The sequence below is a fragment of the Pleurodeles waltl genome, chromosome 12 (assembly GCF_031143425.1).
Source record: "Pleurodeles waltl isolate 20211129_DDA chromosome 12, aPleWal1.hap1.20221129, whole genome shotgun sequence".
Taxonomy (NCBI): Eukaryota; Metazoa; Chordata; class Amphibia; order Caudata; family Salamandridae; genus Pleurodeles; species Pleurodeles waltl.
In genome coordinates this window covers 506979881-507006701 of record NC_090451.1, presented here as the reverse complement: position 1 = coordinate 507006701, position 26821 = coordinate 506979881, and the positions used below count along the sequence as shown (strand labels likewise).

General features: G+C 45.8%; 1 protein-coding gene across 2 annotated transcripts in view; it reads right to left on the bottom strand.

Annotated features, from left to right (window-relative positions):
• ELMO3 (engulfment and cell motility 3) overlaps positions 1-26821 on the bottom strand; it is a 284505-nt gene that overhangs the window by 233167 nt on the left and 24517 nt on the right. For both annotated transcript variants that reach the window (XM_069217282.1, XM_069217281.1), the window contains exon 2: positions 5223-5336. In XM_069217282.1, coding sequence (XP_069073383.1) covers positions 5223-5300 — 78 coding nt within the window. In that variant the 5' untranslated portion in view covers positions 5301-5336. The remainder of the gene's footprint in view (positions 1-5222; positions 5337-26821) is intronic.

Genomic DNA, 26821 nt, shown 5'->3' with positions numbered 1-26821 from the left:
AGTTGTAGCCCAAAGTCCTATCCGTCGGCGGAGCGTCCTCCCTTCGAGGTGTCTCCGACTCCCCATCTTCTCCGGTGCTCGTCTCTGGCGTCTCGGTCGGCTGCCTGCCCTGCGTCTCTTCTTTCACATCTCCTTCCATGGTCGTCGCCGGTCCTGCTCTTCTCGGATAAGCGGCATTCTGCTTTGTCCGTCTTCCTTTTCCAATTCAACACGGACGTCCGAGTTAGAGTTGGGTGTTCCTGTTTCCCGGCTTTCGGCAATGCCCCCGGGATATCGGGTTGTTGGTCTCCGGCAACGTCATGGAACAGGGTCAGCGCGACCCTGTTACAGGGACCTAAACCTTGACTTTTTCTGACACTGACTGGACTATAACTATAATAATATGATCTAATGCACAATTTCCCACAAGAAATGAGACAACAAGCTGAACAATGACTTTTAATGTTATGTGTTCATAATGTACATGTATATTGCCTGTGTTCTGCTGTACATCTAGCTTATCTCATTTTGCAGGTTTTGACTTCATTTATACCTTGGTAAATACAAAAATAATAAATTGAGATATTTTTATGATATTTGATTCCCCATGATAGTGATAAATTTAGATGATAAGTAACACACTTGCTAAATGTGTAAGACATGTAGTGATTCCCTTGGAGGTATTCACAGTGCTGCTGATATGTATATGACCCCACCTCTGGAGGTTTACTTCAGAAAGTACTGATATGTGAAGTGATTTTTCTTGATCTGTGTGGAAACCACTCAAGTCTTCCCCCATTAAGTGTCATGTGAAAGGAGGGAAAGTGGACCAAGTGACTGTTAGGAAGCAGATACACCTATCAGTGGGGGATCTCTGGCTCTGTATCTGGTATTGATTCCAAAACCTAGTATATAGCTGAGGCAGTCTGAATTGTTGTTGCTCAGACAGTTGGTATGTCTCTTGTGTATTAACGGTTTGTCCCTAGCCGGAATTTCAGTCATTTATTTTATTGCAAGTGTTGCTGCCGAAAAGGTACCATGGATTTTGTAGTTTTAATATCCCTTTTTATGATTTCCAGCAATTTACCCACGTTTGCTGTCAACAAATGTTACCTGTCAAAAGGTTTCCATAGAAGGTGCAGCTGCACCTCTGGCCTAAAAGCGGAAATCACCGACCTTATATGCCCAAGGAGCAACAGGCCCATATTTATTGGTCTGCATCTAATGTGAAGAGTATGCCAGTATATGAAACGGTTTTCCCCTCTTGTTTTATTTCCTGTAGCTGTTTCTTCATTGTGGAGCAACAGTATGTTGGAAAATACCCCCCATTTCCTTCCATGGATACTCTGAGCTCATGGATTTGCAATATACCAGTTGATAGCATCTCTCACTGTATTTTTCCCAGTTGCATCAATCCTTTTATTATCTTTACCAGCCGGAGGTCAGTCGCTGTTCCTTGCATAAACGCGGTCCTACAAGCCATGTCTACCACATGTGAATCTCACGGAACATGACAATTAAAGTATATTGGGTCCTGACAAGTCTTGTCTGTACTTGAAAAAACGTCTATTAAAAAATGTAGGCTTCTTACGCTACCTGCATGGTCACACTATAATAGAAAGCTGCTCTTTGTATGCCCGAATGATAGGGGTCTTGTCTGGTGGTGGTCTTAATAGGATAAGGATCTAATTAATCTTGCTTCATTTGATTCATCTGGTACTTATGCAATGTTTCTTCTGGTATTAACATTTCGCCTACTGCTCTTCCTCTACCCATTCTGAATATATTCAAGCTGAGCAGCTGGTGACTGACTATATTACCACTGGTGTTTGTAATAGAACAAAGCTGGCCATATACTGCTCTGTCTTTCTTGTATTTTTATGTCTCAACTATATTTTTAAGTTTCTCTGATATGGCTTACTTAAAAATTAATGTTCTCTTCCTTTTCTCTTGTGTAAGGGTAGTGGTGTACTTTGTAACCTTTTGGAGCATTAGATAACACGTTCTGTTTTTTTAGGGTTGCTGGGAAATATAAATTTTGTCTGCTGGAAGGGTTCGATATTTCAGCATCGGAAAACGTACTCACAGTTTTCAGACTTTTTTACATTAAAAAATGTTCAGACCCTCTTATGGTGTTTCGAGGATGCACACTCTCTCAAAGTCAATCATCATTTTGATTTTGAACTGCTGTATGGCTCTGGTTCTCAATCCAACACCTGCCCACGCTTTTGAATTGAACTTTTGACAGCCAATCACCCGAGATTGATACTTAGTGTTTACTACCCGCGTGTTTACTTTCGATCCAGTGCTGTGGATACACACATTTTGCTTTTGCGCCTTAGGTGTGTTGTTCTGGGTGGACCACGTTATCTTTTGGACTGCTTGAAAAATGAATTATATAAGAATCGAATCCTCTTCTTGGAACAAGCAATGATTCAGATCCTCTTTGTCCACACCAATGGCAATGACAGTTCCATAACCTTGTAACTAGTATGAGAGCCCTCACCATATTTTCCTCAAACATTTTTTAGGGTGACTTGATAAAGTTCTTATGTGTTTTGTGTTTTCAATGTACACGGTAACAACTTACTTGTTGTACAACCGAAACCGAAACAAAGACTTTGGAAAAAAAACACGTTGCAATGTTCCAAACACTAAATGGCAGGAGAGAACATAGCCAGAAAATTGCCTCAATGCATGCCGTAGATATTTTAATATAATAAATATAAACGGAAATAATTCATGGTCAGTGGTTGTTCTACAAATATGGTATGGATCCAACCTCTGTATTTTGGAAATTGGGTACTGCTAAGCTGACCACATTACTTTCAGCATTTATAGAAATCTCCATTGAACTGTCACCTCACTTAGTTACTGGTAATATTTAAGGAAAATATAAAATGTAAGTATTGTACTGGCCATATTCTATGTAAATTCCTGTTAGTAAACACTGAATTGCCCTACATTGGTTGAAGCTGGAAGAGCCCAAACATGAACACCGTCCCAATAACTTTCTATGTAGCAAGCACATTTGAGATAAGACGGCAGTCATCACTGGAAGGAGCAAGAACTAATACATACAAAGAACCCAGCAATTTGTTGATACTGCTAAAGACGATCCAGTGATTAATTGTAAAAAGGAGGGATAAACTGGCTGTGAAGCAATGCTACATGACTACATCCCCAAAAACAAATGTGTAGGGATAGCCATATGGTGTTGCTCTGAAGATTATGATAGGTGTGCTCAGTCATTTGCAAGACAAGTAAATAATAAATAGTTAACTGTTTGAAAAAGTTCAATTAAAAGTCACAGAAGAACTTAAAAGGTTGTTCAACCTTTTGTATATGAAGCATACAAAGCACCCATTTATGCATGCATGAGGGTGGCTAAGAGATGGCCTACTGAAAGATGATGATAAGCTTTAATGCTTTTTCTAATTGACCATGTGGCAACTTTATTTTAATTATTATCCATAATCAACCATTTTAGTTACATGCTCTATGTGGATATCTGCCTGTGTTCACTTACCTTTGCATAAAAGGACAGTAGGAATGCATGCAAAAGAGCAGTTTTAGATTTTTAGGTCTCGCCTACCGGACAGCACAAGCAGTCTGTTTGCAAAAGACCTGTCATCAGCTTACAGCGGGTTTGGACCACGCCTACTACTTACCCATCTCATTTGGTTGCTTTTAAATCCTTCCTCTTATTGTGTTTGTCCCTCTTCTGCCTACTCCACGTTGCAGTCGCCCTCCTGTGCTTACCCAGTGCTACTTTCTCATTTGTGTGCTTCTCCTTCCAGTGCTATTTCTACTGCCGTTGCTGCCCTCTCTTATTAATTTACTGCTCACACCCATAGTCTTCGTCTTCAAGTTTATTTTTTTGGTGGAGGATCAAACAGCAAATTGCTGGACCATCTGCCTTAAAAATGCCTCATAGAGCACGCACAAGCCTACAAGAAGGTGCAGCTACGCCATGGTGCTTTTTAAAATCTTTTTTTACACTGCTGCACAGCATCTTGTCAATGCTCCACAGCATTGTTAAAAAGCATTGGCAAATACAGTAGGTTCCAAAGTAAAGACCTAATGGCTTTGCCAAAGTTAGTTTCTAAATATGCTCCTTTTTGGAAGGTAATGTAACTGAGGCAAAGGGAGATGATAATTTTCCCAGGATCAAATAATTTGGCAAGTAGAGAAGCCAGCATGCTTCCTATTTGTTAAAACACAGAACTCAGGCCTCTTGCAGTTTTTATGCAGTTGCAAACTAACCAGTAGAACACATCTCCTTCTCCATACCACAAATTCCCCTAGAGCATCTCTCTTCCACCGATCCAATCTCTTTCAAAGATCACATCTCTTCAGAAGATAACTCTTTCATGAACCATATTTTCCCCATGAACTACATCTCTGTTGACCATGTTTGCTCTATCGCTATTTCCTACCTAGACCACATCTTCTAGGTCAACTACATCTCCACACATCACAACTCTGTAGACCAAATGCTCTCCATAAACCTAATTTCTAGTGCAGACCATGACTCTTTCCTAACCATATCTGAGCCCACTGGTGCAAGAGTTAGAGAACATACTTCTGATCTTGCATTCCTCCCTTGGCAACCTGTCAAGAAGCATATCACATTCAAATCGTTATGCCTGGTGCCTAAAGCTGTCTATTCCACAGATGGCTCTATATTGTCAAGCCTGTTTAAGTGGTTTCATCCTTCTTGCTCTTTGACATTCCGTGACCAGGTTTTATTAGTGGTTCCATCTCTCATTGCTTGGTGGCTGAGTGTTTTCTATTGCTGAAGCTCATAGATGGAATAAATTACCAGCACACCTTAGGAAAGAATAAAATCTTCTGAGGTTTAGAAAATCACTTAAGGTATGTTTTTTTTAACAAAAATTCGAATATCTCATTAAAGCTGTGGGGGGTATTTGCCTAATTCTTTAGGACAGGGATTACGTTACTGTTTTTGTCTTTTGCTGGTTAGTGCCAGGATATCCCTTTGGGGATGACAGTTTGGCTCTACAAATGCTATAAACATAAACAAAATGTAAGTCTCCTACCTAAACCACCCCCTCCATGGCAGAGACTGCCCACTCAGCCAGATCTTTTCTCTAGTCCACACATCCTCTACCGACCATATCAGTATACAGGTCACATCTCTTTCCTAAAGCACATTCCATTTATAGAATGGTATATCCTAGTCTCTATAGTGGCAAATATTAGTATGTTGTGCCTCTTACCTGGTCAAGTTCAATGAGCTGGGGATAAGCCCCTATCATTTGTATCGCTACTTTCACAATGTCCTTGGTGGGTGCCATCTCTACTCGGGGCAGTGGTGAAGGCAACAGCTTTTCCTGGTCAGGAGAAGAAAACAATCACAGTAAGAATTACCGAAGTGTATGTGTTCATAAAAGTTATGATTTGAAGTAGAAGAGCAATGGGTCAGATGGACCAAAAAGCTGAGAGAAAAGCTATTTAGAGATACAAAAAAGTTATGCTGTGCTTTAGGAGTTTTAGGGTTTTTGATCCTAAAGATTACAATGAGAGCGCATGAACTAAACACTGAATTTCTTCTTCTGTCACTAAACAATCTCTATACAAATTTAAATTAGATAAATGTGATTCAGACTGTTGTCTTTCAACCTCAACTAGCTGAATAGACCAAATCCTTAGCATTTATATTAGACACAAACTTAACCTTAGAGCCCGCATTAAAAATCTGGCCAAAGGGTCATTCAGCCATCTTAAATTACTTTCTAACTGCAAACCTTTTCAGCAACATATTGACCTAGAAACTGCACTGTAGAGTCTTTTGTTCTCTCCTTCCTGGGCCATGCCAATGTCATTCTCCAAAGGCTTCAGAATTAGAGGCTACCACCTTTAAAAGCTGTCCTATATGCTGCAGGTAGGCTAGTCTTAATTTCCTTTAACCATGACCAGATCACACTGTTCCATTCCTTATTACAATGGCTCCTGATTGAAGGAAAATGCATTTATAACACTGCTAGGTAAATACAAAATGCTCTACACATAAAAACATACTTCTGACAAAGGATGACCATATTCAGGGGTGCCTCACATATTTTGAAGAAATGGACACTATTGCCAATGAATCCAACAATTCAAGTAAAAACCCACCATTTATTTTGCTTTCTCAGACCATGCACTTAACTTAAGGAAGTCCTCACTTTAAATCCCATCATCAATTAGATTCCTTAACTCTTTCAACCAAAGTATGTGCTGCGTTTTATTGTACCTGCTCAAGAAATACATTTTTCACCAATTCCATGGCTCATACTGCTGAAACGCTCATGTTCAAGTCATTCTGCTTCTGAAAAAAACATCTACTCATCCTGCTTTGCCAAGCCATTATTGTATAATATCACTGCTTTCTTTGTTTCATTATGACTAATCATTTGTTAGATCCGGCTCAGGCAGGTTTCAGAGACTTAAGTACATAATTTAAGGATTACTTTTGATTAGGATTTCACATATATTTCATAAATGTCTAGCGTATCAGATTGTTACTTCCATTTATTGAATGGTTTAAAGAGACGCAAACTATTCTTGCAACTAAAAAGACATTGTCCTATAATTTAATAGGCTTCAGTCTTGATTACAGAAATACCCTTCATGTAGGGGTTCCTTACTACGTGACATACATGTCATCCTCAACTTTTACAATATGCAACTGTCTCTATGCTACTACAGACTCATTGTGTGTCAATTATTTACCCTTGTCTCTGGGTATCTCCACAAACCTTGCTTTATGAAACAACAAAAAAACTTCGCTCTTTAAGCTTTAAATGTATGTCAGCATTTTTTCAGCAATAATTCCAGATCTAGGACGCCTTAACCTTAATAAATTTTACATGATATTCTAACACTCTATTTTGTAATGTCCATATAACCATACATGATACGTTTGAAAGTATGCACCTTCAAGATGACTTAAATGCATATTTAGAAAATTGCAAACTCTAATATCATTGGAAATCTTGCTGTTTGAAATAACTTTTGCAAATGTCGATCAATGAAAGCTCTTCTCTTTTTTAACTGTGCAGAAATTACAATAGTACCTTCAAATCACTCTTGTAAATTGTTCAATGTAAAAGATAACAGCAGATAAATGCAGGTAACTGGGAGCACAGGGCTCGAGACTCAGCTTAGCCTCGAGATCTAAACCCAGTTACAGCGCTTTTACAAACTCCTGGAAACTGAAATATTTCGAATATGCTTTCGAAACAGAGGGCCCGATTTATATACTGGGGTATGTATATACTCCATCGCAAGAGTAGAGTCTATTCTGTGTCCACCTTGGCCAAACTTTGACAGCCCTGAGTAGTAAGAGCCGTAGGAGAAATGGCTACATGTCCGCCTGCCCCATTTAGATGTGAGTACATGTAGCAATTTTTAGGTTTCGCATGCACAGTGGTTGCGCTGTGTTCGCAAAATCTCTTGTATTTAAAAAAATATCTTAAAAGGTGCTGAAAGCCTGCCCATTATTTACCTTAACTTATCACTGGCTGGCTCCAAGCCATGTCACTTTACTTAATATTGGCTGGCTCCCACATCACTCTTGTTTCCTTTCTTACCATTGGTCAACACCTCCTCCTCACCTCGTCTCCCTCCTGGGCTTCACCTCTCCATCCTGCCATTGAGCTTGGACCAAGTACTGCTTCTGCTGGACAGTGTCCTTGAACAGTCAGGCTCCTGCAATGCAGGTACTCATTTTTAACTTTGCTAGGTACTCTAAGTAGTTTTCCTCTAAAGGGAACTAGGTCATACCAAAACAGGACAGCTGAGACTACAGATGGCGAATGATGAACAATCAGTCTCTTAATGTGAGCAAGATTTGTCAGCAATCTTAGAATGTGCATTTTTTTTTACCTTCTGAGAACTGCAGGTAAATGACTACTAACTTTGGATATCTTTATACATAGGTGGTCATTACGAGTTTGGTGGTCTTTTCTGAAGACCGCTGTACCAGCGGCCACCAAAATCCCGCCAAATAGGCGGTAAACCGACCATCGTATTACGAGTCACAAAAACAAATCCACCAGAAAATGCCCACAAATCTGACACTGCCAGGCTGTAGGACGGCGAGAGCGAGGCAGCCCTACCAACCCCACCGCCACAACAACAGCCTGCCCGCCATATTACACAAATCAGCACAGCAGTCTGTCAACAGCAGTAATGTATTGGGGGTGCGGACCACCGCGGCCCAATTGGCACACCCACTACAACACAACACTACATTGGGCAATTCGAATACCCCACACCTGATACACATACAGGCCACACCCCCCACAGACACCACTATAAAACACACACCCACAGAACCCACAATCTTGCAATGACAAACAATTAGCACACATCTCACGGCCACTCTGGGGAACGCTCTGAAAGAGATGGAACGACCTCAGGGGGAAGGTGCGTTCTATGGCATCAAGGCACCAAATGGCAGTGGTGAAGACTGGCGGTGCGACCCCTCCTCCTCGCCCGGAGTTTACATCATGGGAGGAGAAGGTATTGGCAATGCTGCCCCCGGAGAGCCTCAGTGGAATCACCAGAGGACTGGAGACTAGTAAGTCACCTATACTCCTCTGGTACTAAGTACACCCGTATCGCATGAGTCGCCATCCCCCTATCACTCCCCAAATCATCCCACCCTAATCTCCACCCCCCTTATCACCTATACCCATTCCCCTGTATGCCCACACCATCAGCACTCACAAATAGACGTTAAGCATGTTTAGCAAGAAGCACTATGAATCCCACAAAGCATCACTCTTTACTAACCTAATAATGCACACTCCCCTTCACATAGGTAGCCCTGCATTCTGTAGCAAGCCAAATAGCACTGATGAACCAGGTGTCAACTGAAATCCATGAGATGGCAATGTCAGTAATGCTAAACAACTGATATGTCATCACATATCAGTAGATAATTGACAAACTCACCTCATATGGCTTTGAAAATAATGTATAAACACCACTGCCAGTGCCATTCCTGGGAAGCGGCTATCCTGCAGCATAGCCAATGTCAAACAGGTTAGGGAGATGTGAATAACAATCTTCGCTATCCAAAGGTACCACTGCTAATGTCAGCCGGCAGAAGGTGCCACAAAGACCCAGGCCTGCACCAGAAGAAGGCCCCAGTGATGACAACAACTCGGGATGTCTGGAACTGGAAGACCTCCCTGGGCCATATGGGACCTCTGGTCAGTCTCCCTCCGCAAGCCTCACTCTGACTAGGAGAGCCCCCCACAACTGTTGCCACCACAACACCAGTCACCCAACACCCCAAACCAGTGTCTCCAGGTCATGTCAAACTACAGTGTACCCACCACTACAAGGACCGGAGTCAACACACACCACTCAAGACAATAAAGGTCCTGGTGTAAGTGGGAGTGGGCACACTGTGCTGGGGATACAGGCACAGGGGGCTAGTGCCAGTGGGAGGGCAACTGTGGGCCAAAGGGTGGGGCAACCCAGGGAGGCGATTGGCCAGGAGACAATATCATAAGTCCTGGGAGCATACCACCAATCCCAGGATAGGATGGGCCAGATTCTGTCCACGTTACTGGAGAAACAGAGGCAGCAAAGGGAACACCATCAGGAGGCCATGCAGCAGTGACAGGCCCACAATGGCCTCCATGAAAGGGGTGCTACAGGAGCTGACCTCCATCCTGTGTGAGTCCCTCACCCACCAGCAGGCCCCTTCCACTAGCCACATTCCCGACCAGCCCTCTACATCTGCAGCAGCTAGTGGAGTGGAGGCCCTGCCATTAGACTTAAAGGCTACTAGAACACTTTCCCCTGTAGCTGAGGAACCCCCACGCAAACGTGCCCACCAAGTCAGACATCCTGCAGGGACTGAAGCCAAGACCAACCCCACTGCCAGGAAATGAGCCTTTCCTTGTGTGCCACTGAGACTTCTTGTTGACTCTCTACTGCCATAGCACCATTTTCCTATGGCCCCTGGATACTGGACCTCTGCTACCAACTGCTTGGGCCACCACATTGACGATTGCTACCACAATGACCCCACTCTTCTGCACCAACCATTCCATTTTTATTTCACAATTAACACACTTGAACACAGCTACTGTATATTTGAATTTATTCTCAGTCAATGCAATATTTGTAATACAATGAGACTCTGAAGATGATAGTAAACATCAGATTTCAGCCATTGTACTGTCAGGTTGAGGTCCACATCCTCTGTGTAACTGCTTGTCACCATTCTCCATCCACACATCCTTGTGCAATCAGGTAGCAGAAAGACATGGTAACACAGCACCCACCACTACAATACCTGTGAAAAGTGTAAAACAAACATGAAATATACAACCTAAAAACTGCCTTCTCAGGCCAAACTGTGCAGCATGCAGCAGGCCATAACTATCTGACAATTTGAGGAGAGTAGAACACGGAACCACCAGAGATGTGCAGATACTGAAATCTTGCTTGCAGAAGCCCAAATGTCCTCGCTATGATCCTTCTAGTCTGAACATTGGCTGAGATATACCTGCTGCCAAGCCCATTGTCCCCTGAAATTAGCCAGTGGCCAAAAAGTGGAGCACTGAAAGCACCTCTACAGTTGGAGGAATAGCATGAGAATAGCATATGGCAGGCAGGAGATCTGGCTCCAACTGGGTACACAGTTCCCTGATTGTCAAGTGGTTCAGACGATAGGCGAGTATAATATGTTGTTCTTCCCTGGTTCCAAGGTCAACTAAGGGCCGGTACACCAGTGCATTCCTCAGCCTCAACATTGGCCGGTATCTAGACATACCAAACACCACAAGTGTGACAATACACGTTGTAACCCCCCTATTGTGACATCAATGCTATTTCCACTTCACATGCGAGCTATTTGGCTTCTCAGCCATGAAATACTTGTTAATACAATTCAGACATCTAAGACAACCCCCTTTACTGATTATGATTGATCACATCATAGCTTTACAACACATGAAGACAAGTATTTTGTATGTACTGACACCATATTGATTTATACACTTGCAAAGCTGTGACAGTTTGGACTACAGTATTGGTTATCATACAAATGGTACTGCTCACAACAATTTCTAATAACAAAAGTCACAACATCTTGTGCCAGGCATGTACTTTGCCAGAGCGAGCAATGACGCACATTAAATATTGTACTATGCTCAATAGATGTGTAAAATGGCAGCTGCCTGTCCTGCATGCGGAGGACTGATGGAAGTGACGTCATTCTGCCGACGTAAGTCGTTATGGCCGTAGGCGGTCGGAACCACTGTGCAACTCCTCATTGGATAACATTGTTGTCTATGGTGAACAGGGGCCAATGATGATCACCGCCGGTGGTGATGGTGCAGACCACTGCGGCCGTGACTGTCATTTTCTACGGCCTATCTCACTTGACTCGTGACTCTCCAGTCATCAAGACCTCAATTGCATATGCTGCAGTGTCCTTTATCTGGAAGCCACAATGGCACGTTCTACAGGGGATAGGGCCCCAGCCTTCACACCAGAGGAACTAGTGAAGCTCATGGATGGGGTCTTACCCCTGTATGGACAGTATGGACAGTTGTATGGGGCTCCAGATAAGCAGGTGAGTAGCATTTGTGTATATTTACTGCAACATGGTAGTATGTAGGTGAATGTTTGTGCACTGCCTAAGCCGGGTAGGGATCCCTCTGAGCTGGGCTCCTACAGGCCGCTGGCGATGCTCAATACTGACTACAAAATCTTGGCTAAGATCCTAGCAGTTCGTTTGGCACCCTTGGTCCCGCAACTGGTGCACTCAGACCAAAATGGCTTTGTACCAGCACGGGACACCTCACACAATATCCAACGCCTATTTAGAGTCATGCACTACTCAACAAGAGATTGGCCTCGAGGGGGATGTATGGTGCTTGACCTGGAGAAGGCCTTTGACTCTCTGGAATGGTCTTACCTATTTGTGTCGCTGCGCTGATTTGGGATCGGCCCACATTTCCTGCACATGATCCAGCTGTTGTATACCCGGCCCGATCTAGGGTTAAGGTTGGCACACTTATATCTGATCCGATAGAGGTGGGCAGAGGTACCAGACAGAGCTGCCCCCTCTCTCCCTTGCTGTTTTCATTAGCGATGGAGCATCTGGCTGTGGAATTTTGTAGGGCCGGGCAGGCCTGGGGCATCCCATTGGGAGATGGCCTACACATCATATCTTTATGTGCAGACGATCTTCTTTTGTACCTCCATGATGTGGATATTGCAGTAATCCTACACCGTGTCGCCGCACTCTCCGGTCTACGTGTCAACTGGGCGAAGTCCTGCCTTTTCCCCTTTGATCCTGGACTGCCAGACCCGGGGCTGCGAATTTCTGGAACAGCTGTCCCTGGCAGCCCAGGACATTCCGTTATCTGGGCATACAGATATTCCACGCAGAGAGGGACCTCCACGATGGTAATCTCGCAGAGCAGTGTCCTCTATATGATCACAGATGACTTCCTGGCAAACTGGCCGGCAGGATCACCCTCTTAAAAATGGTGGTACTCCCTCGCCTCCTATACTACTTCTCCAATTTGCCCTACTATATCCCGCTGGCTTCTTCCACGAATTGGAATCTAGAATGCGGGAATTCATCTGGAATAAAGGCCGTTGTAGGGTGGCATTGAGAACACTTTATCTACCCGTGACCCAGGATGGCCTCTCTGTTCCAAATATGGAACATTATTACCTGGCTTCCCAGCTTCAGTGGGTGGCACGTTGGCTGGCAGGCTTTCAATTAAACGATACTGCAACCAATTCCCCACCCTGGACACTAACTCGGATATCGCATCTCTTTCACCCACTTACTTGTCACGGCTACCTGCGGAGCTGCTTCTAAACATGGCTCACCGCTGTCACCGTAGGTCTCTGTGCCTCACAAGTGACAACGCTATTCCTTATGCACCAGCATTGGCCTTACTCGGTGTGCAGCGTGGCACAACCCTCACAACTACTGCTGAACTGGGCCCTTGGCACGCAGATGACCTGCACACATTGGATGATTTCTATAACGAGGGTGTCTTGTTGCAGTTTGATGAGCTCTCGACGGAGATGCGGCTACCCCCAGGGCAGTTTCTTTTGTATAATTCCTTGTTGAAGCGCTATCGCATAGATGGGGGATATGACCTCCGAACCTCCCATGCATCTGCTAGTGCAATACTTACAAGTTATGGGACAAGGCAGGCACCTGATATGGCGGTTTACTGATGCGCTTCGGACACTTACATTGAATGTCCATACCACTTTGCAAGCCGCTTGGGAGGGTGACCTAGCGAGGCCTTTCACTGTCGCCACTTGGTCGGGGGCACTCTCCAGCCATACTAATGTCCCCGCAACGCCAGATTCCGCCTTATTCAATTTTACATAGTCCACAGTGCTTATCTCACGCCAGCCCGCATTAACAAATATTTTAATCGCACAGACACCGCTTGCCCTCGTTGCAATTTAATCAGAGCAAATTTCCTTCATATGCTTTGGTCTTGTCCTTCCTTAAGCACTTACTGGCATGGAGTCGCCTCATCCCTATCCACATATACGTCACGTCTGCCGCTGCTAGATTGTGGCTCCTGTCTCTTGGGCCTCTTTCCTAGAACCAAAAAGCAAAAAGCAACCACAAGGTTCCTAGACTTAGGACTTCTGACAGCCAAGCGTCTCATTACTAAATGATGGAAATCCACCGAACCCCCAATGGTGCTGGCCTGGAGGTGCTCCTTTGTGATATGGGTGGAGGCTGAGGGAGCTGCACTGCGACGTGAGGACGCCCTGGGCATACGCAAGTACCCCCTGTCCAATGGTTGGGATGAAATGTTGGCACAACTGCGCAGGACAGAACACAGCATAGATACCGATGTTCAAGTGCCGCCCGACGCCGAACTGGTGCCAGCTTGACCCCGGTTTATGCTGCGTCTATCACCTGGTTGCATATTGGTGTGCCTTCTCTCATAGGTTCCTGATGCTCCCACTTGATTGTCCCTGGTCCGATGTTCTACAGTGCCCCAGATACGAGTGGTACCGCAGGGACAATGTCGAATTGAAAGGACACCGGGCTTCGGGACTGGGAGGGGATGGGAACGGGCTCCAAGTTTTGTTGTCAGGTTCACTTGTTTTATGTAATTCTAGCTCTTATCATGTTGAACTCACATATTGGCTGCCTGTACAAGTGGCCCCGTTTACACCAGAGTTGCACGGATACGGACTTATCTAGTAGTAGTCCACGGACTTTATGTAGCCACAACCGCCAAGAAACTACTTTCCGGTGCACTCTTGGATTTTTGTTACTCTAATGCAGCTGTGCAAATGGTTCTTACTGCAATCATCTCATTGTGCCGTTCGGCTAGCATTGTTTCCTCCTCTAGGACTTCGATTGTATATACAGTGAAAGTACCACCTGTATCTAAACTGTATTAATGTCAATGCATTCTGTATGGTATAAACTGGAGCTATGTTCATTGTACAAAAACTAATTAAAAAAAATATATAATGTAGGTGAATGTATGTGCATGCAGTGTGCCCATTGGAGAGTATTGCGTCTGACAAGCATGCTGTGCAAATAGGTACGTGTCATGTCTAGCATGAATGCGAGATGAATACTGTATGTAGTAAATTACAGTTGCTGCGTGATAAGTCTATATAAATGTGCCTTCTCTCTGTGTCTCCCATCCAGGTCAGCGCCCATCAGAAGAAGGGAGTATGACGTGCCATCGCCAAGGAAGACCCCGGGGGTCCATAGACAGTGGAGCACCAACTGCAGAAAGCGGTGGGAGGACCTGAGATGCTGAGCCTGGAAGATTGCGAAGGCCCAGCTGGGGACATCCTCCCAACAAGGGAGGGGTGCCTATCAGACCCTGACCCCCCAATGGCCTGCATACTGGTGGTGGCCGACCCAGAGTTGGATGGGCACTTGAGGGCAGCACAGCACCAACAAGGGGGTGAGTACTCAGAGTGTGCTTCTTGTTGTATTTAATTCTGTAGGGAATGGATAGGTTTGGCAATGTATGGAGGATGTCTGAGGAATCCATGCTAAGGCATGTAGCTGACATCACTGTATCAAGGTATATTGGTGTGTCAGATAGGTAGGTGTGATTTCCAATGCATGCCTGCATATATAGAGGGGTACATCCTAGGATTAAACTATACCATACTGAAACTCATATAAAGCTGTTTCCCATATCCACGTGGTATGTAAAGGCAACTCTAGGTTGGTCAGGCACTGAAATGGAGTATGTGAAGGTGTCCCTTATTACACTCCCAAACATGGTTTATTAAGCATTGACTGTCTGCAGCAGAACCAGTGCAGTGTTGTCGATGGACGATGGTCGTGCCTTCATATTTCAGGGTCTCATATTGTGAGTGGGCAATTGTGTGGTGAGGTAGTAGGCCCAGCATTCTGTAATGACCTTTGTAAATGTGCATGAGTGATGGTCATATGTGGTAGATGTGTTGGTATTGACCCTATGCTCCCTTTCTTTCTCCCCCACCCTCCCTCCTTGTCCTCTTCTGTCCTTGTGTGCATTAGCATCAGCAGGCGAAGGAGTAGGGGCACCAGGGAGTGGGGAGGCTGCAGCCCACAGGACCCTGGAGGCAGAGTCCACAGACGTTGAGGGGACCAGTGGGTTGGACGCTGAGAAGAGCACCACGGGGGAGACAGGAACTGCAAGTTCAGAATCTGTTTTCCCCTCAGATGGAAGCTTCCTGGCAGTGGAGGACCGTTCAGGGACCAGCCCAGCAAAATCATCGTCTGCCACCCACCTTACCAGCACCGCCCTCTCAGTAGCTCCCCCCCCAGTTGCCCATGGCCATTCACCCAGGAGGGTGGGCATCTCCTTCACCGCAGGCAGCTCTGACCCTGCCCCAGTCAGCCCTGCTGCCCTCAATGAGAAGGCTATTGACTTCCAGAGATACATCTCTGTGGGGTAGTCAATCATCATGAATGCCATACATGGCCTGGCAACCCAGATGCAGCAAACCAATGCCTACCTGGAAGGCATTAACGGTGCTTTGGCTGGCCTACAGAGATCGTTTCAGGCTCTGGCCTCCTCTCTGATGGCAGCCAGTGTCCCTACTTTTTCCATCCACCCTCCAGCTTCCTGTGCCCAATCCCAGAGCCCCCTCCCCTCACCCATCCAAAGCACACATTCAGACCAGCATTCACCCAGTGCAACAGACAAGGTACGTAAAGAAAATCCCTGGCACCACAAGTCACACCACAAGCATGCACACACTCAACACACACAACAGCCACTGCCTCTACTGTCATTCCACCACCTACTGCCCCACAGTCACATCACCACTCACACCTGTCAGCACTGCATCCTCACTCCCAGAACCTACCACCAGTTCCATCTTGCCCACAGTCACCACAATAGCAGACACACAGATGCACCCCATACACCACATCTGCACTCACCACAACCACCATCACGACCACCTGCAGCACACCCACCTTATTTGCAGACACCACCCCAACATACATTCGCACAACCTGTCTTCTCCCAGCCTCTCTTCCCCCCCTCCTCCCAAGACACAAACGTCCCCACTCAGATACTCAACATTCATCCATCTCACACAAGCACACTTTGCATACACCTGTATCCATGTCCAGCACACCTACACGTCCCACAAGCACTCCCTCTACCTCCACTCCCAGACCTGTTCCCAAGACCATCACCCCTGTTCCTTAGAAACTTTTCCTTGCCCCCCTTGACCTTTTCCTTGATAAAGGTACATCCTGTGTTGTACCTGGCTGTCATGTTGCCCTCCCCAAACCCAGTCCCTCCAGCTCCCAGTCCTCCCACGACCTTCCTTCTGTTGCCCTTGCCCCTTCCCTAGTCAAAAAGCCTCCCTCATTAAAAATAAAAATGGACTCCTAAACCAAGATCCAAACCCACTCCATCAAAACCTAAGCCCAGACCACCACCCCCTCCCAAACCTAAGCCCAAGGACCCCCTTACAAACCTAAACCTGACACCACACCCACCCCCTGACTTCTGGGGTGCCTGCATGCCCAATTGATGTCCCTGCCCTGTGGAGGCCATGAGGCTGTCTGGAGTCAAGTTGAACCAATTGCCTGGCCCTGTGTGCCTGTGGCATATGTGTTTTTTTGGACAGGCCAATGGCCCACTGTTGTAAATAATTCTTAATTTATTGCCATATCTCTAATACATCTGCCTAACAAACAATGTTGGTGACAATTACACATATTTGTCCAGCCTTTCAATCTACATGCTTATGTTACTCATTTATTTCGATGCAGTTTTTTATGCATGTATGTGCTATATAACTGTATGGCTCCATTGGCTGGGTCCATTACTTGGACAGTGTATTTATTGTTATGTGTTTGGATTGGTGTGTGTGTGTGTGTATGCTTGGTTGTGTATTTTGTATGGGTGTGTATCTTGATGCATGTGTGGAGAGATTAGTGTGCTGTGTGTACATGACGTTAGTAGTGTGCCTTTCCATGGATGTCTGAGCCCTCCGAATTGGTTGTTTTGTAGGTGTCCTTTGCCATGCAGATTGTGTTGACAAGTGTATGTGCTTTGTGGGCCTTTCTGCAGAAGCATTTGGATATTTATGGTACTTTTGCAGACTAATGAATGTGGGTTGCTATGGGTGGGTGTATGAGTGGCGCCATTGATTTGTTTTGCATCAGGGTGTGTGTGTGTGTGAGACATGTGTGTTAGGCGTGGTGTGTGTGTTTTGGTTGTGCGTGTGTGTTTTTTGTGTGTGTGTGTATGGGTACAGGTGTTTTGTGTGTGTGACCATTGCAGTCCATGCTGGGTGTGTGTGTGTTGCGTGCGGACGTGTGACTCTCCCTCCCCCTCCTTTGTGTGCTAGGCGGGTGTACTTACGGGTGTCGTCTTCGTCGCCGTTGCTGGTCCTGTAGGTGAATGGTGAGGAATAGCATTGGGAAGACTTCCAGTTCAAGGTCCTTGGCGGCCGCAGACTCATCTGTGTCCCTGGAGGTGAGTGTCTCCTTATATACATTTTGTTTAGGCCAGGCTTTTTGTGCCGGTCGGTCCGCCCCGGAAATAGTGGCGGTCTGCTAAATCGTAATATGCCGGGCAGTGAAATGCTTGCCGCCGGCATGGAAATGGCAATTGCCGTCGGTCAGACTGCACTGGCAAGGAACTGGCTGTGTTACAGTCGGATCACCGGCGGTGGTGGTCGAACTGCCGCCAGGCCGGCGGTGCAGACCACCAAATTTCGACCCTGGCGGCGGTTCGACCGCCACCGCCGGCATGGCGATACGGTGACCGTCAAACTTGTAATGACGGTCTTAATGTTGATTATCATTCTTTCATCCGTATAATTGTTTAAATATCAGTTTCAAACGATTGACAATAAAAAATGACCACCCATCTATTTAAACTAAAAGGTAATATTCTCTTCAAAGGACCCAGCTTACATCAAGTGTTCAGTGCTGACAGATGCCATCATTACTGAAACAGCATGTAAAGGAGTTAACATCCCTTCAACACCAGGGCCACCTCCAGATAAGGAGAGTAATAGAATGGACCTCATGGGATGCAAATCAGTGGGGCATTGCAAACTCTAATGCCTTACTGACACGTCTATCAGCACTGGGAGGAAATGGCTGGGTTCATAATATATTTCCCAGACCAGTATAAGAAAAGGGCTGCACATATGGCAGAAGAAGGAAAGAACATTGTGAATACCTGTGTGAAATCAGCCCTAGATGTGGCGAACACCTCAAGCTGTTAGCTGATGATGAGGGTAACCTTACACAGGCAGTCATGGCTGTGAATATCGGGGTTCAAACCGGAAGTACAAGCCAACATTCTAAATGCCCCATTTAATGGAGAAAAACTGTTTGGGAGCAAAGTTGATGATACATCAAATTACTCTAAAAAGAAAATGAAACAGCAAAGTTGATTGGGGCTGTGCAGTTCAGAGGAGGTGTGAGAAGAGGGCCATACCATCATGAAGGCCTACAGGAAGAGGCAGATTCAGACTGGGGACATCACACCAAATGTTTCAGGGAACCAGTTTAACAACAGCACCCCAACAACAGTGGCAATTACAACAGTAAGGAAGCCAGTCCTTTTTGGGAAGGAGAAGGGGAAGAGGACAGCCTCAAAGAGAAGGCACACCTCTATAATAAATCCAATACTGCCAGCAGTATGGATTTATTAAGACGAGGTGTTTAATACCAAACACCGTTAGTTTCAGGGCAGCTATCAAGTAGCTGGGTCACTGGTAATGACCAATGTCCAGTACTTTCCTCAAGATGACTGCATGGTCACTTGCAATACCTAGCAATGGAACTAGACATTACAGGGCTGTATCTGCTCATGCAGAGGGGCCTTCACATATAATATAATAATAATACAGGCTCCAAGGCCTCCAAGGCCTGCTGTAGGGGTGACTTACATATAGTATATGCAATGTACCAAAGCATGGCACACAGCAAATTTTCCATGTCATATTTTCAAAATGGTTTGCACAATTTCACACATTCTCCGATGGCAGCATGCATGTGTTTGAATGTGGGCTCCTTAGGGTGGCATAATACATGCTGCAGTTCTTTTTTAACACAAACTTTATTGGTTTTAAGTGAATAGCTGATACGGTAGTACATTGTTATACAACAGTAGTTTGATGCTTTACAAGTACAATGCCGGTTCCTGCTGTAGGAACCGTGTGCATGTGCTGCTGTATTCACATTTCACAGAGAGTAAGAAAAAAACATTCAGCATCCACAAACTATGCCCCCCCTCCCCCCAACATTGCAACAAACAATTGGCGTCACCTCTTGAAGGATGTGAGCAATGCGATTTATGCTTGTGATGCCCTAATGAGAGCCCATTCTTCTGCCACAGCGGCAGTACTAAAAGCAAGGAGGGGAAGTAAGCAAAGGTCTACCACCTACGGTGTGTGGGAAATCTGTGTTGTAGATTATGTCTACGTGGGGTGTAGGGGTCAAGGAGTGTCAAGCAATCTCTAGATACATTGTGAGTGACGTTACTGGGGGCAGTGCCGACTTTAGCGCTGGTGGCGCCCAGTGCAACATGTTTGTTGGCACCCCCCAATGACCACCTCTGCCATGGATTACCTCACTACCACACTTTAACAGAGCCACTCAAGTCAATAACCATTCTCTCTCAGATGCATTTAATTTGTTTTATAGCGTCACTCATACCAGTATACGGTGTCAGAGCACTTTACATCACACACACACCTTCAGAAACAATGAATCATGTGTGTAAATCAGTGTACAGGAAATGTTAGATAGGACAGAGGACAACGAGGTGCAGGAGTCACATGTCATCCATATTGGTAGGCTGTATAGATTAGAAGTGTTTGGTGTTTTGGTCTGGAGAAGCACAAACGCAGAGTTTAAAACATAACAGCATGGTTGGGGGTGTGTGATTGTTTTTGTATGCATGCAGGTGAGAGGCGTGTCAAATGCATGTGCGCATGAATGGGTGTGAGTGTACTTGTATGTTGTGTCGTGTGAATGTGTGTGTGCTTTTATGTATATTAGTGTGTGTTGCGGTGTGTGTGTGTATGAATGTATGCATGCGTGGGTGGATGTGGGTATGTGTGTGTGTATGTTTGTGCGTGTAGGTGTGTGTATGTTGGGGGGGTCGGGAGGGGAAGGGGTAGGGTGGGAGAGGACTCTGGGGATGGGGAGGGGGGCGGGGGATACCCCTATCAGTGCCAGGGAATTCCTTCACAGGCACTGATAGTGTCTACCGGCATGGTTTTCGTGGTGGTAAGATTGCCACGAAAACCATGGCGGTAGGTGGGGTCATAATCCCGAGGGTGGGATTGTGGTGGCCGCCTGGCTGGAGACCGAAGTCTCCAGTCCGGCGGCTGTTACCGCCCTGGCGGACGGAGTGGTACATTGGGGGTTTGGCTTGAGCCAACCCGCCAATGTCATATTTTGGGAAAAGGTACCACCAACCTGTTGGCAGTACCTTTCTCCAAAATAACGCCGTCCGCCATGGTCATAATGAGGGCCTAATTCTTCTAGTAGAACTGGCTACATGCACCAGGAAGGGTTGGGTGTTAGAATATGGCCCCAAGACAATGTTATTTCCAGTGGCATATAGTCCAAGACTGTTTTAGGTAAGTATGTGGTATGTGTGACATAGAACTGTAGATGGGAGGAGCACAAAAATCTATCTGGAGTGGAGCATATTGGGGTAAGAACAGAAGGAGTATTCTCTAAGTCCCACATTCTGAGTGTGCCAGAGGTCTGTAAGGGTCCATCCCATCATCCATTGTTGTAGGGCTTTAGCCTGCCCCGTACCGCGACCATGCCAGGCAAGGGAGGGGGTGAGAGCGGTCCAACGTGGTGTCTAATACCGTTTTGAAGACCTCCTCTCCACTAACCACAGAAAACAAGCCCAATCTAACAGCACCATTGATAAGTGGGACCAGTACTTGTCCTGGCCTGTGTTAGGTGCATATATACAGGCCAGGACCATGGGTACACAGTCCATGGCACCCTTCACTAATACATAACGTCACTGTGTATCAATTCAAATATCTTGTGCTGCAAATGGAACTCCCCCTTGAAGCCATATCGCAGCTCCCCGGAAAAAGGCTGAGTGGGAAGCATGAAACAACTGACCCCTCCACTTCTGGCATAATTTCTGAGCTTCTAATGCTGTGAGATGTGTTTCCTGGATTAATACAATCTGTGCTCTTCTCCTTTGTAGTTGAGCTAGCACCCTGTGTCGTTTGTGAGTTGTGCCCAACCCTGCACATTCCAAGTAAGAATGTTATATGAATTTAATATGGTAGACATTGTTTCTATGGCAATTTCTACAGTTATAACCTTCAGGGCACACAGCACTATGCATATGAGAAAAGAGTATAAGTAACTGTCTAAACAAACAACTGGACTTTGTACCCCAAAACTTGGTCCAGCGATGTTTCATTGTTTGACCAAACTGTGTAATGAACCATAAAAATGAACAACTTTTGCCTACGCATGTGGGGTGATCGTGAGCAACCCTTGTAAGAACTGTTTCATAATATTGCTTAAACAAAGTGATATTGAAGGGACCCCTTCAGAGCCCGGTACCCCCCTTAATCTACAATATACAGAAAGCAGCAGCAACAGCAAGTGTCAGTAATAAAGTTTCTGTAAGTCCATATGCGCTCTGATTAATATAATAGTTTCTCATGTATGACTCAGAACTGTACATATGGGATCAGGAGGTGTCCTGCTCTAACTTCCTCCTAACACTTTACCTGACGAGAGAGAACAATTGTGCCAGTGATGTGTTTGAAGATGCCTTCCCTACAAGTCATTAGCTGTTTGCAGAGTGACAGATGGGAACAACGCCATGCTGCTCATAGAGTCAGAATTGCTGTCCTGGGACAAACTGGAACTGGCAGGCTGCAGTATGGAGCAGAAGGATTGCTTCCAGTGGTCCCGCCAGCACCTGTTGTGGGGAGGGTGTCCCATTTTGAGATCCTTTGGTGGTGTCACCCCATTACCGGCGATGCAGTTTCCGTTGTGGCTTTGGCAAAGAGAGTCTTTGTGATCCAGTTTTACTGGCCTCTGGGAACTGCTGCTCCAGCCATTCTCGCACTGTATCTGAAGATTAAAAAAAGATAGTTTGTTGATAATGCACCAATTTGAGTTTGCTTGGGAATAGAAGGGCATAGGTAAGGCCGGCCACCCGCAGGTATTTCTTCACTTCTTGGTACGAGGACCGGTGGTGCTGGACCACTACCGTATAGTCAGGGAAGATTGACACCCTTGTGCTGTCCACAAGTGTTTTTGCTTTCTTGTGGGCCGCCCTTAACAGGGTATTGCAGTCTCTGAAATTTAGGATTTTAGCCACGACAGTGCAGAACCATTCCTTGATGTATTGCATTGCCTGCGTACCCTCTGGTATCCCCACAATACGGACACTGTTTCTGCAGGTCCTTCCCTCCGCATCCTCTGCTCTTTCCTGGAGAAGCTCTACTTGTCGCTGTAGTTTGGTGAGCTGGTCAGTGTGTGTAGCAATGATGGGTATCATGGTGGCTAGAGATATCTCTTTCGTTTTTACTTTTTCTGCTAATTTGCGGTGGTCATCTTTGAGCAGGCTTATGTCAGTGGCGATGGCTCTGAGATGCTGTCATATGGCAAGACATGAATCACTTATCTCTTGGAGGATTATATTGAGCTTATCCATTGAGGGTGCCTGTTCACTGGCGGGGTACAAACGACTCTGGCATGCAGGTACAAGAGCTCCCAGATGGAGAGGAGCATAAATGGGTAAGTGTCATTAGTTTGTCACTTTTGGTATTGGTTCGCCCCATTTTGTGAGCCTTCCAGTGGTGCAAGGGCATTAAATTGTGCACTATCTCCACTATGTGCTGGCTGGAGGGAGGTTCTACTAGGTGCTTCCTGCACACCACTGTATTATGTTGGTTATTTAAGGAGATAGTAGAAGGACAGCATTCACAGTTGCATGTACAGTGGGCTAGCATCTAAGCAAAGGCTCTCCTTGTGATAACAGTCACTTTAAATTACTTAAGGCATAGTTTATTGTTAAAGGAGCATCTTAGTTTTGGCTGGTTGACCCTAGTAGTGGTGTAAAAGTCGTCTATGCATGATGCCATATTTACAGTGGTATGCCAGCGAGTCCTCCTGAGTTTCTGGGCCAAGAGAGTAAGTCACACTGCTATTGGAAAGCCCGGGCCCACGCATACACAGAATAATTGAGGACTGTTTTAGGCTCAGGCGAGTCCCATCTCCAGGCCTCTTTGTCCTTCGTTCTAATTACTGCTGTTGTGCAGGTCACAGGCCGCGCTTCACAGCCGCAGCCCGCTGGAGTGTAGCACTCTCCACACCAATAAGTGGGTCTCTAGGCCCAGGTGTGGTCAATGGCTCACCTCTTGTCGCCCCATAGCGACCCCCCAGGCCATGCGGCGATGAGTTTGGCGTGCCTCCCATCCAACTCCTCTTACCTTGGTCGACAGGCTGAATGTTGTCGGGGTCAGGTTCTTCTGTCCTACAACTCAAACATGCAGCCCCGGGGAACATCTTTGTCCCTGCTCATTTTCTCTGCATTTTCCAGCTTCAATGCTTGCAGGAGGGGTCAGCAGACATCACAGGGGGGAGAAGTGCAGCCCAGATGTAGCTTGATGTCGCTGCGTATCGCGGATGAAGCAGGAATATGGGGTCCGGGCCCGGAAGCCGCTCAGTTAAGCGATCGCCATCTTGATCTCTTGGCCACGCGCCCATACATGTTGCAGCCCTTAGGGACCCTCTTTAGTGCTCATGCCTCGGGTACTGGGGTACCATTTACAAAATACTTACAGCAGTGCTTAAGTTCTTGCCAATTGGGTTACAATTGTAATATATCTTGTTTTTATGGAAACATCACTGGCACTGGGGACCTGGTCAGCTGGGACCCAGTGCACTTCCTGTCAAAAAGCATCAGTACTAGGTGAAAAAATTGTGGGTGACCATGTCAAAAAGGGCACTTTCCTACAACAGTGAATTGGTGTGGTGTGTCATCTAGTACAGTGAAGTATCGTAGTGTGGAGTGGTAGGTTGTACAGTGGAGTGGCGTCGTACACTTGAGTGTCATACAGTGGAGTGTTGTCAACTGTAATGTCACGGAGTTGAGTCTCATGGAGATGATTCGTTGACTATAGTGCTGTCCGGTGGAGTGGTGAAGAGTCTTGTACAATTTAGTGGCATACAGAGGAATATAGTATAGTTAACTGTGGTACAGTTCAGTGGATGGAATGGAGTGTCGTCCAGTAGAGTGGCAGAAAGTATCATACAGTGTAGTGTCGTACGCTTGGAGTGTCGTAGATGGGTGTGTTGTACACTGGACTGTGGTACAGTGTTGTACAGTGTAGGAGAGTGTTGTGGAGTGGAGTGCAGTGTCATATAGGTGCGTTGAGTGTTCTAGATAAGTGTGAAGTGGCATCTGCTAGAGTGCTATGTAGTGCAGTACAATAGCGTAGAGTGGAAGGTTATAGAGTGTAGAAAAGTGTCATATAGTGTCAAGGAGTGTAATACAGTCTTGTAGAATGAAGTTGCATAAAGTACAATAGGGTGTCATACAGTGCACCAGCACAGAGCGGAGTGTCGAAGAGTGGACTAAACTATCGTACAGTGGAGTGAAGTTCAGTGGAGTCGCGTAGAATACAGCATAGTAAACTGTGATATAGTGGTGTGTTATGTTGTAAGGTAGAGAGGTGTATAGTGAAGTAAAGTGTCAAAGTGGAGTGCTGTGTGGTACAGTGGAGTGGTGTGTCATAGTTTTGGAAAGTGTTGTACTGAAGAGTACAGTTGAGTGCCATAGAGTGGAGTAGAGTGTTGTAGTGTATAGTGGCGTGCAGTACAGTGTCGTTGAGTGTGGTAGACTGTGGTGGTATAGTGTTGCAGAGTTGAGTATCATAGAGTCGCTAAGCTGAGTACTGGAGTACAGTGGAGTAGTGTGTCAGAGTACAGTGGAGTAAACTTTGGTGAAGTGGTGTAGAGATAGCTGCGTAGGTTGTCTAAGAGTAGAGTAGAGAATCTTACAGCTATAAGAGTGGAGTACAGTGTTGTAAAGTAAAGCTTAGGGTTACACAGTGCAGTACAGTGTCATACAGTGGTACAGAATGCAACAGAGTGTTGTGGAGTGCGCTTTTGTACAGTGTTGTAGAATGGAGGGGCATACACTGGAATGTCATACATTGGCATACAGTGGGGTAAACTGTTGTACAGTGGAGTCGAGTGGAGTAGGGCAGAGTGGAATAAAGTGTCAAATACTGGAGTGGCGTCTCTTATAGAACAGTGTCATGGAGTGATGTACTGTGTAGTGGCATAGCATATAGTGAAGTAAAGTGTTACAGAGTGGAGTGTGCACCACATAGTGGAGTGGTATACCGTGCTGCAGAATGTGGGAAACTGTATTGGAGTGGAGTAGAGTGGAGCAAAGTAAAGTAGTAAAGTGTGGTACAGTGAGGGGGTATACACTTTTGTAGAGTAAAGTGCCATAAAGTGCTGCTGGGTGGAGTGGCGTACTGTAGAGTAGAGTTAAGTAGTGTGTTATAGAGTAAAGTGGAGTAAACTCTGGTGAATGACATAGAGGGAGTTGTACAGAGTGTCGTAAAGTGAAGTCCAGTCTGGTAGAGTAGCATACAGTGGAATACAGTGTTTTATAGAGCCACAGACTGGAGTACAGTGTTGTAGAGGGGAGCATTATAGAGTGGAGTAGAGTTTGATAGAGTCGGGCGTTGAGTGTCATACAGTGGAGAAGAGGTTTGCAGAGGTTACTCAGGTGGCATAGACTGGAGTGGCGTACAGTGCAGTGTTGTACAGAGTTGTGTTGTATCATATAGTATTGTGGTATGCAGTGTTATAAAGAGTGTTGTGGCACAGAAAGTTGTGGCATACAGTACAGTGGTGTACAGTGGAGTGGTGCACACGTCAATAGATTACAGTTGATTGGCGTACAGTGTAGTGGCATACAATGGAATGGCATGGCATACAGTGGGTGCTGCAATTAGCGGTGCAGTGCAGAGGGGAGTGGCAAAGAGTGGCATAGCAGAGTGGAGTAGCACAGAGTGGAGTGGCGTACAATGAAATGTGATACAGTGGAATAGCATACAGTGTAGTGGGGTAAAGTGGACTACTGCACAGTGGAGTGCCATACAGTGGAACAGTGTACAGTGGAGTGGCACAAAGTGGAGGGGCATACAGTGGAATAGTATAGATTTGAGTGGCATACAGTGTGTACAGTGGAGCAGCGTACAGTGGAGTGGGTTAGAGTAAAATGGCATAAAGTTGAGCGGAGTAAAATGGAGTTGCATACAGTAAAATAGCAGAGCAGATTGG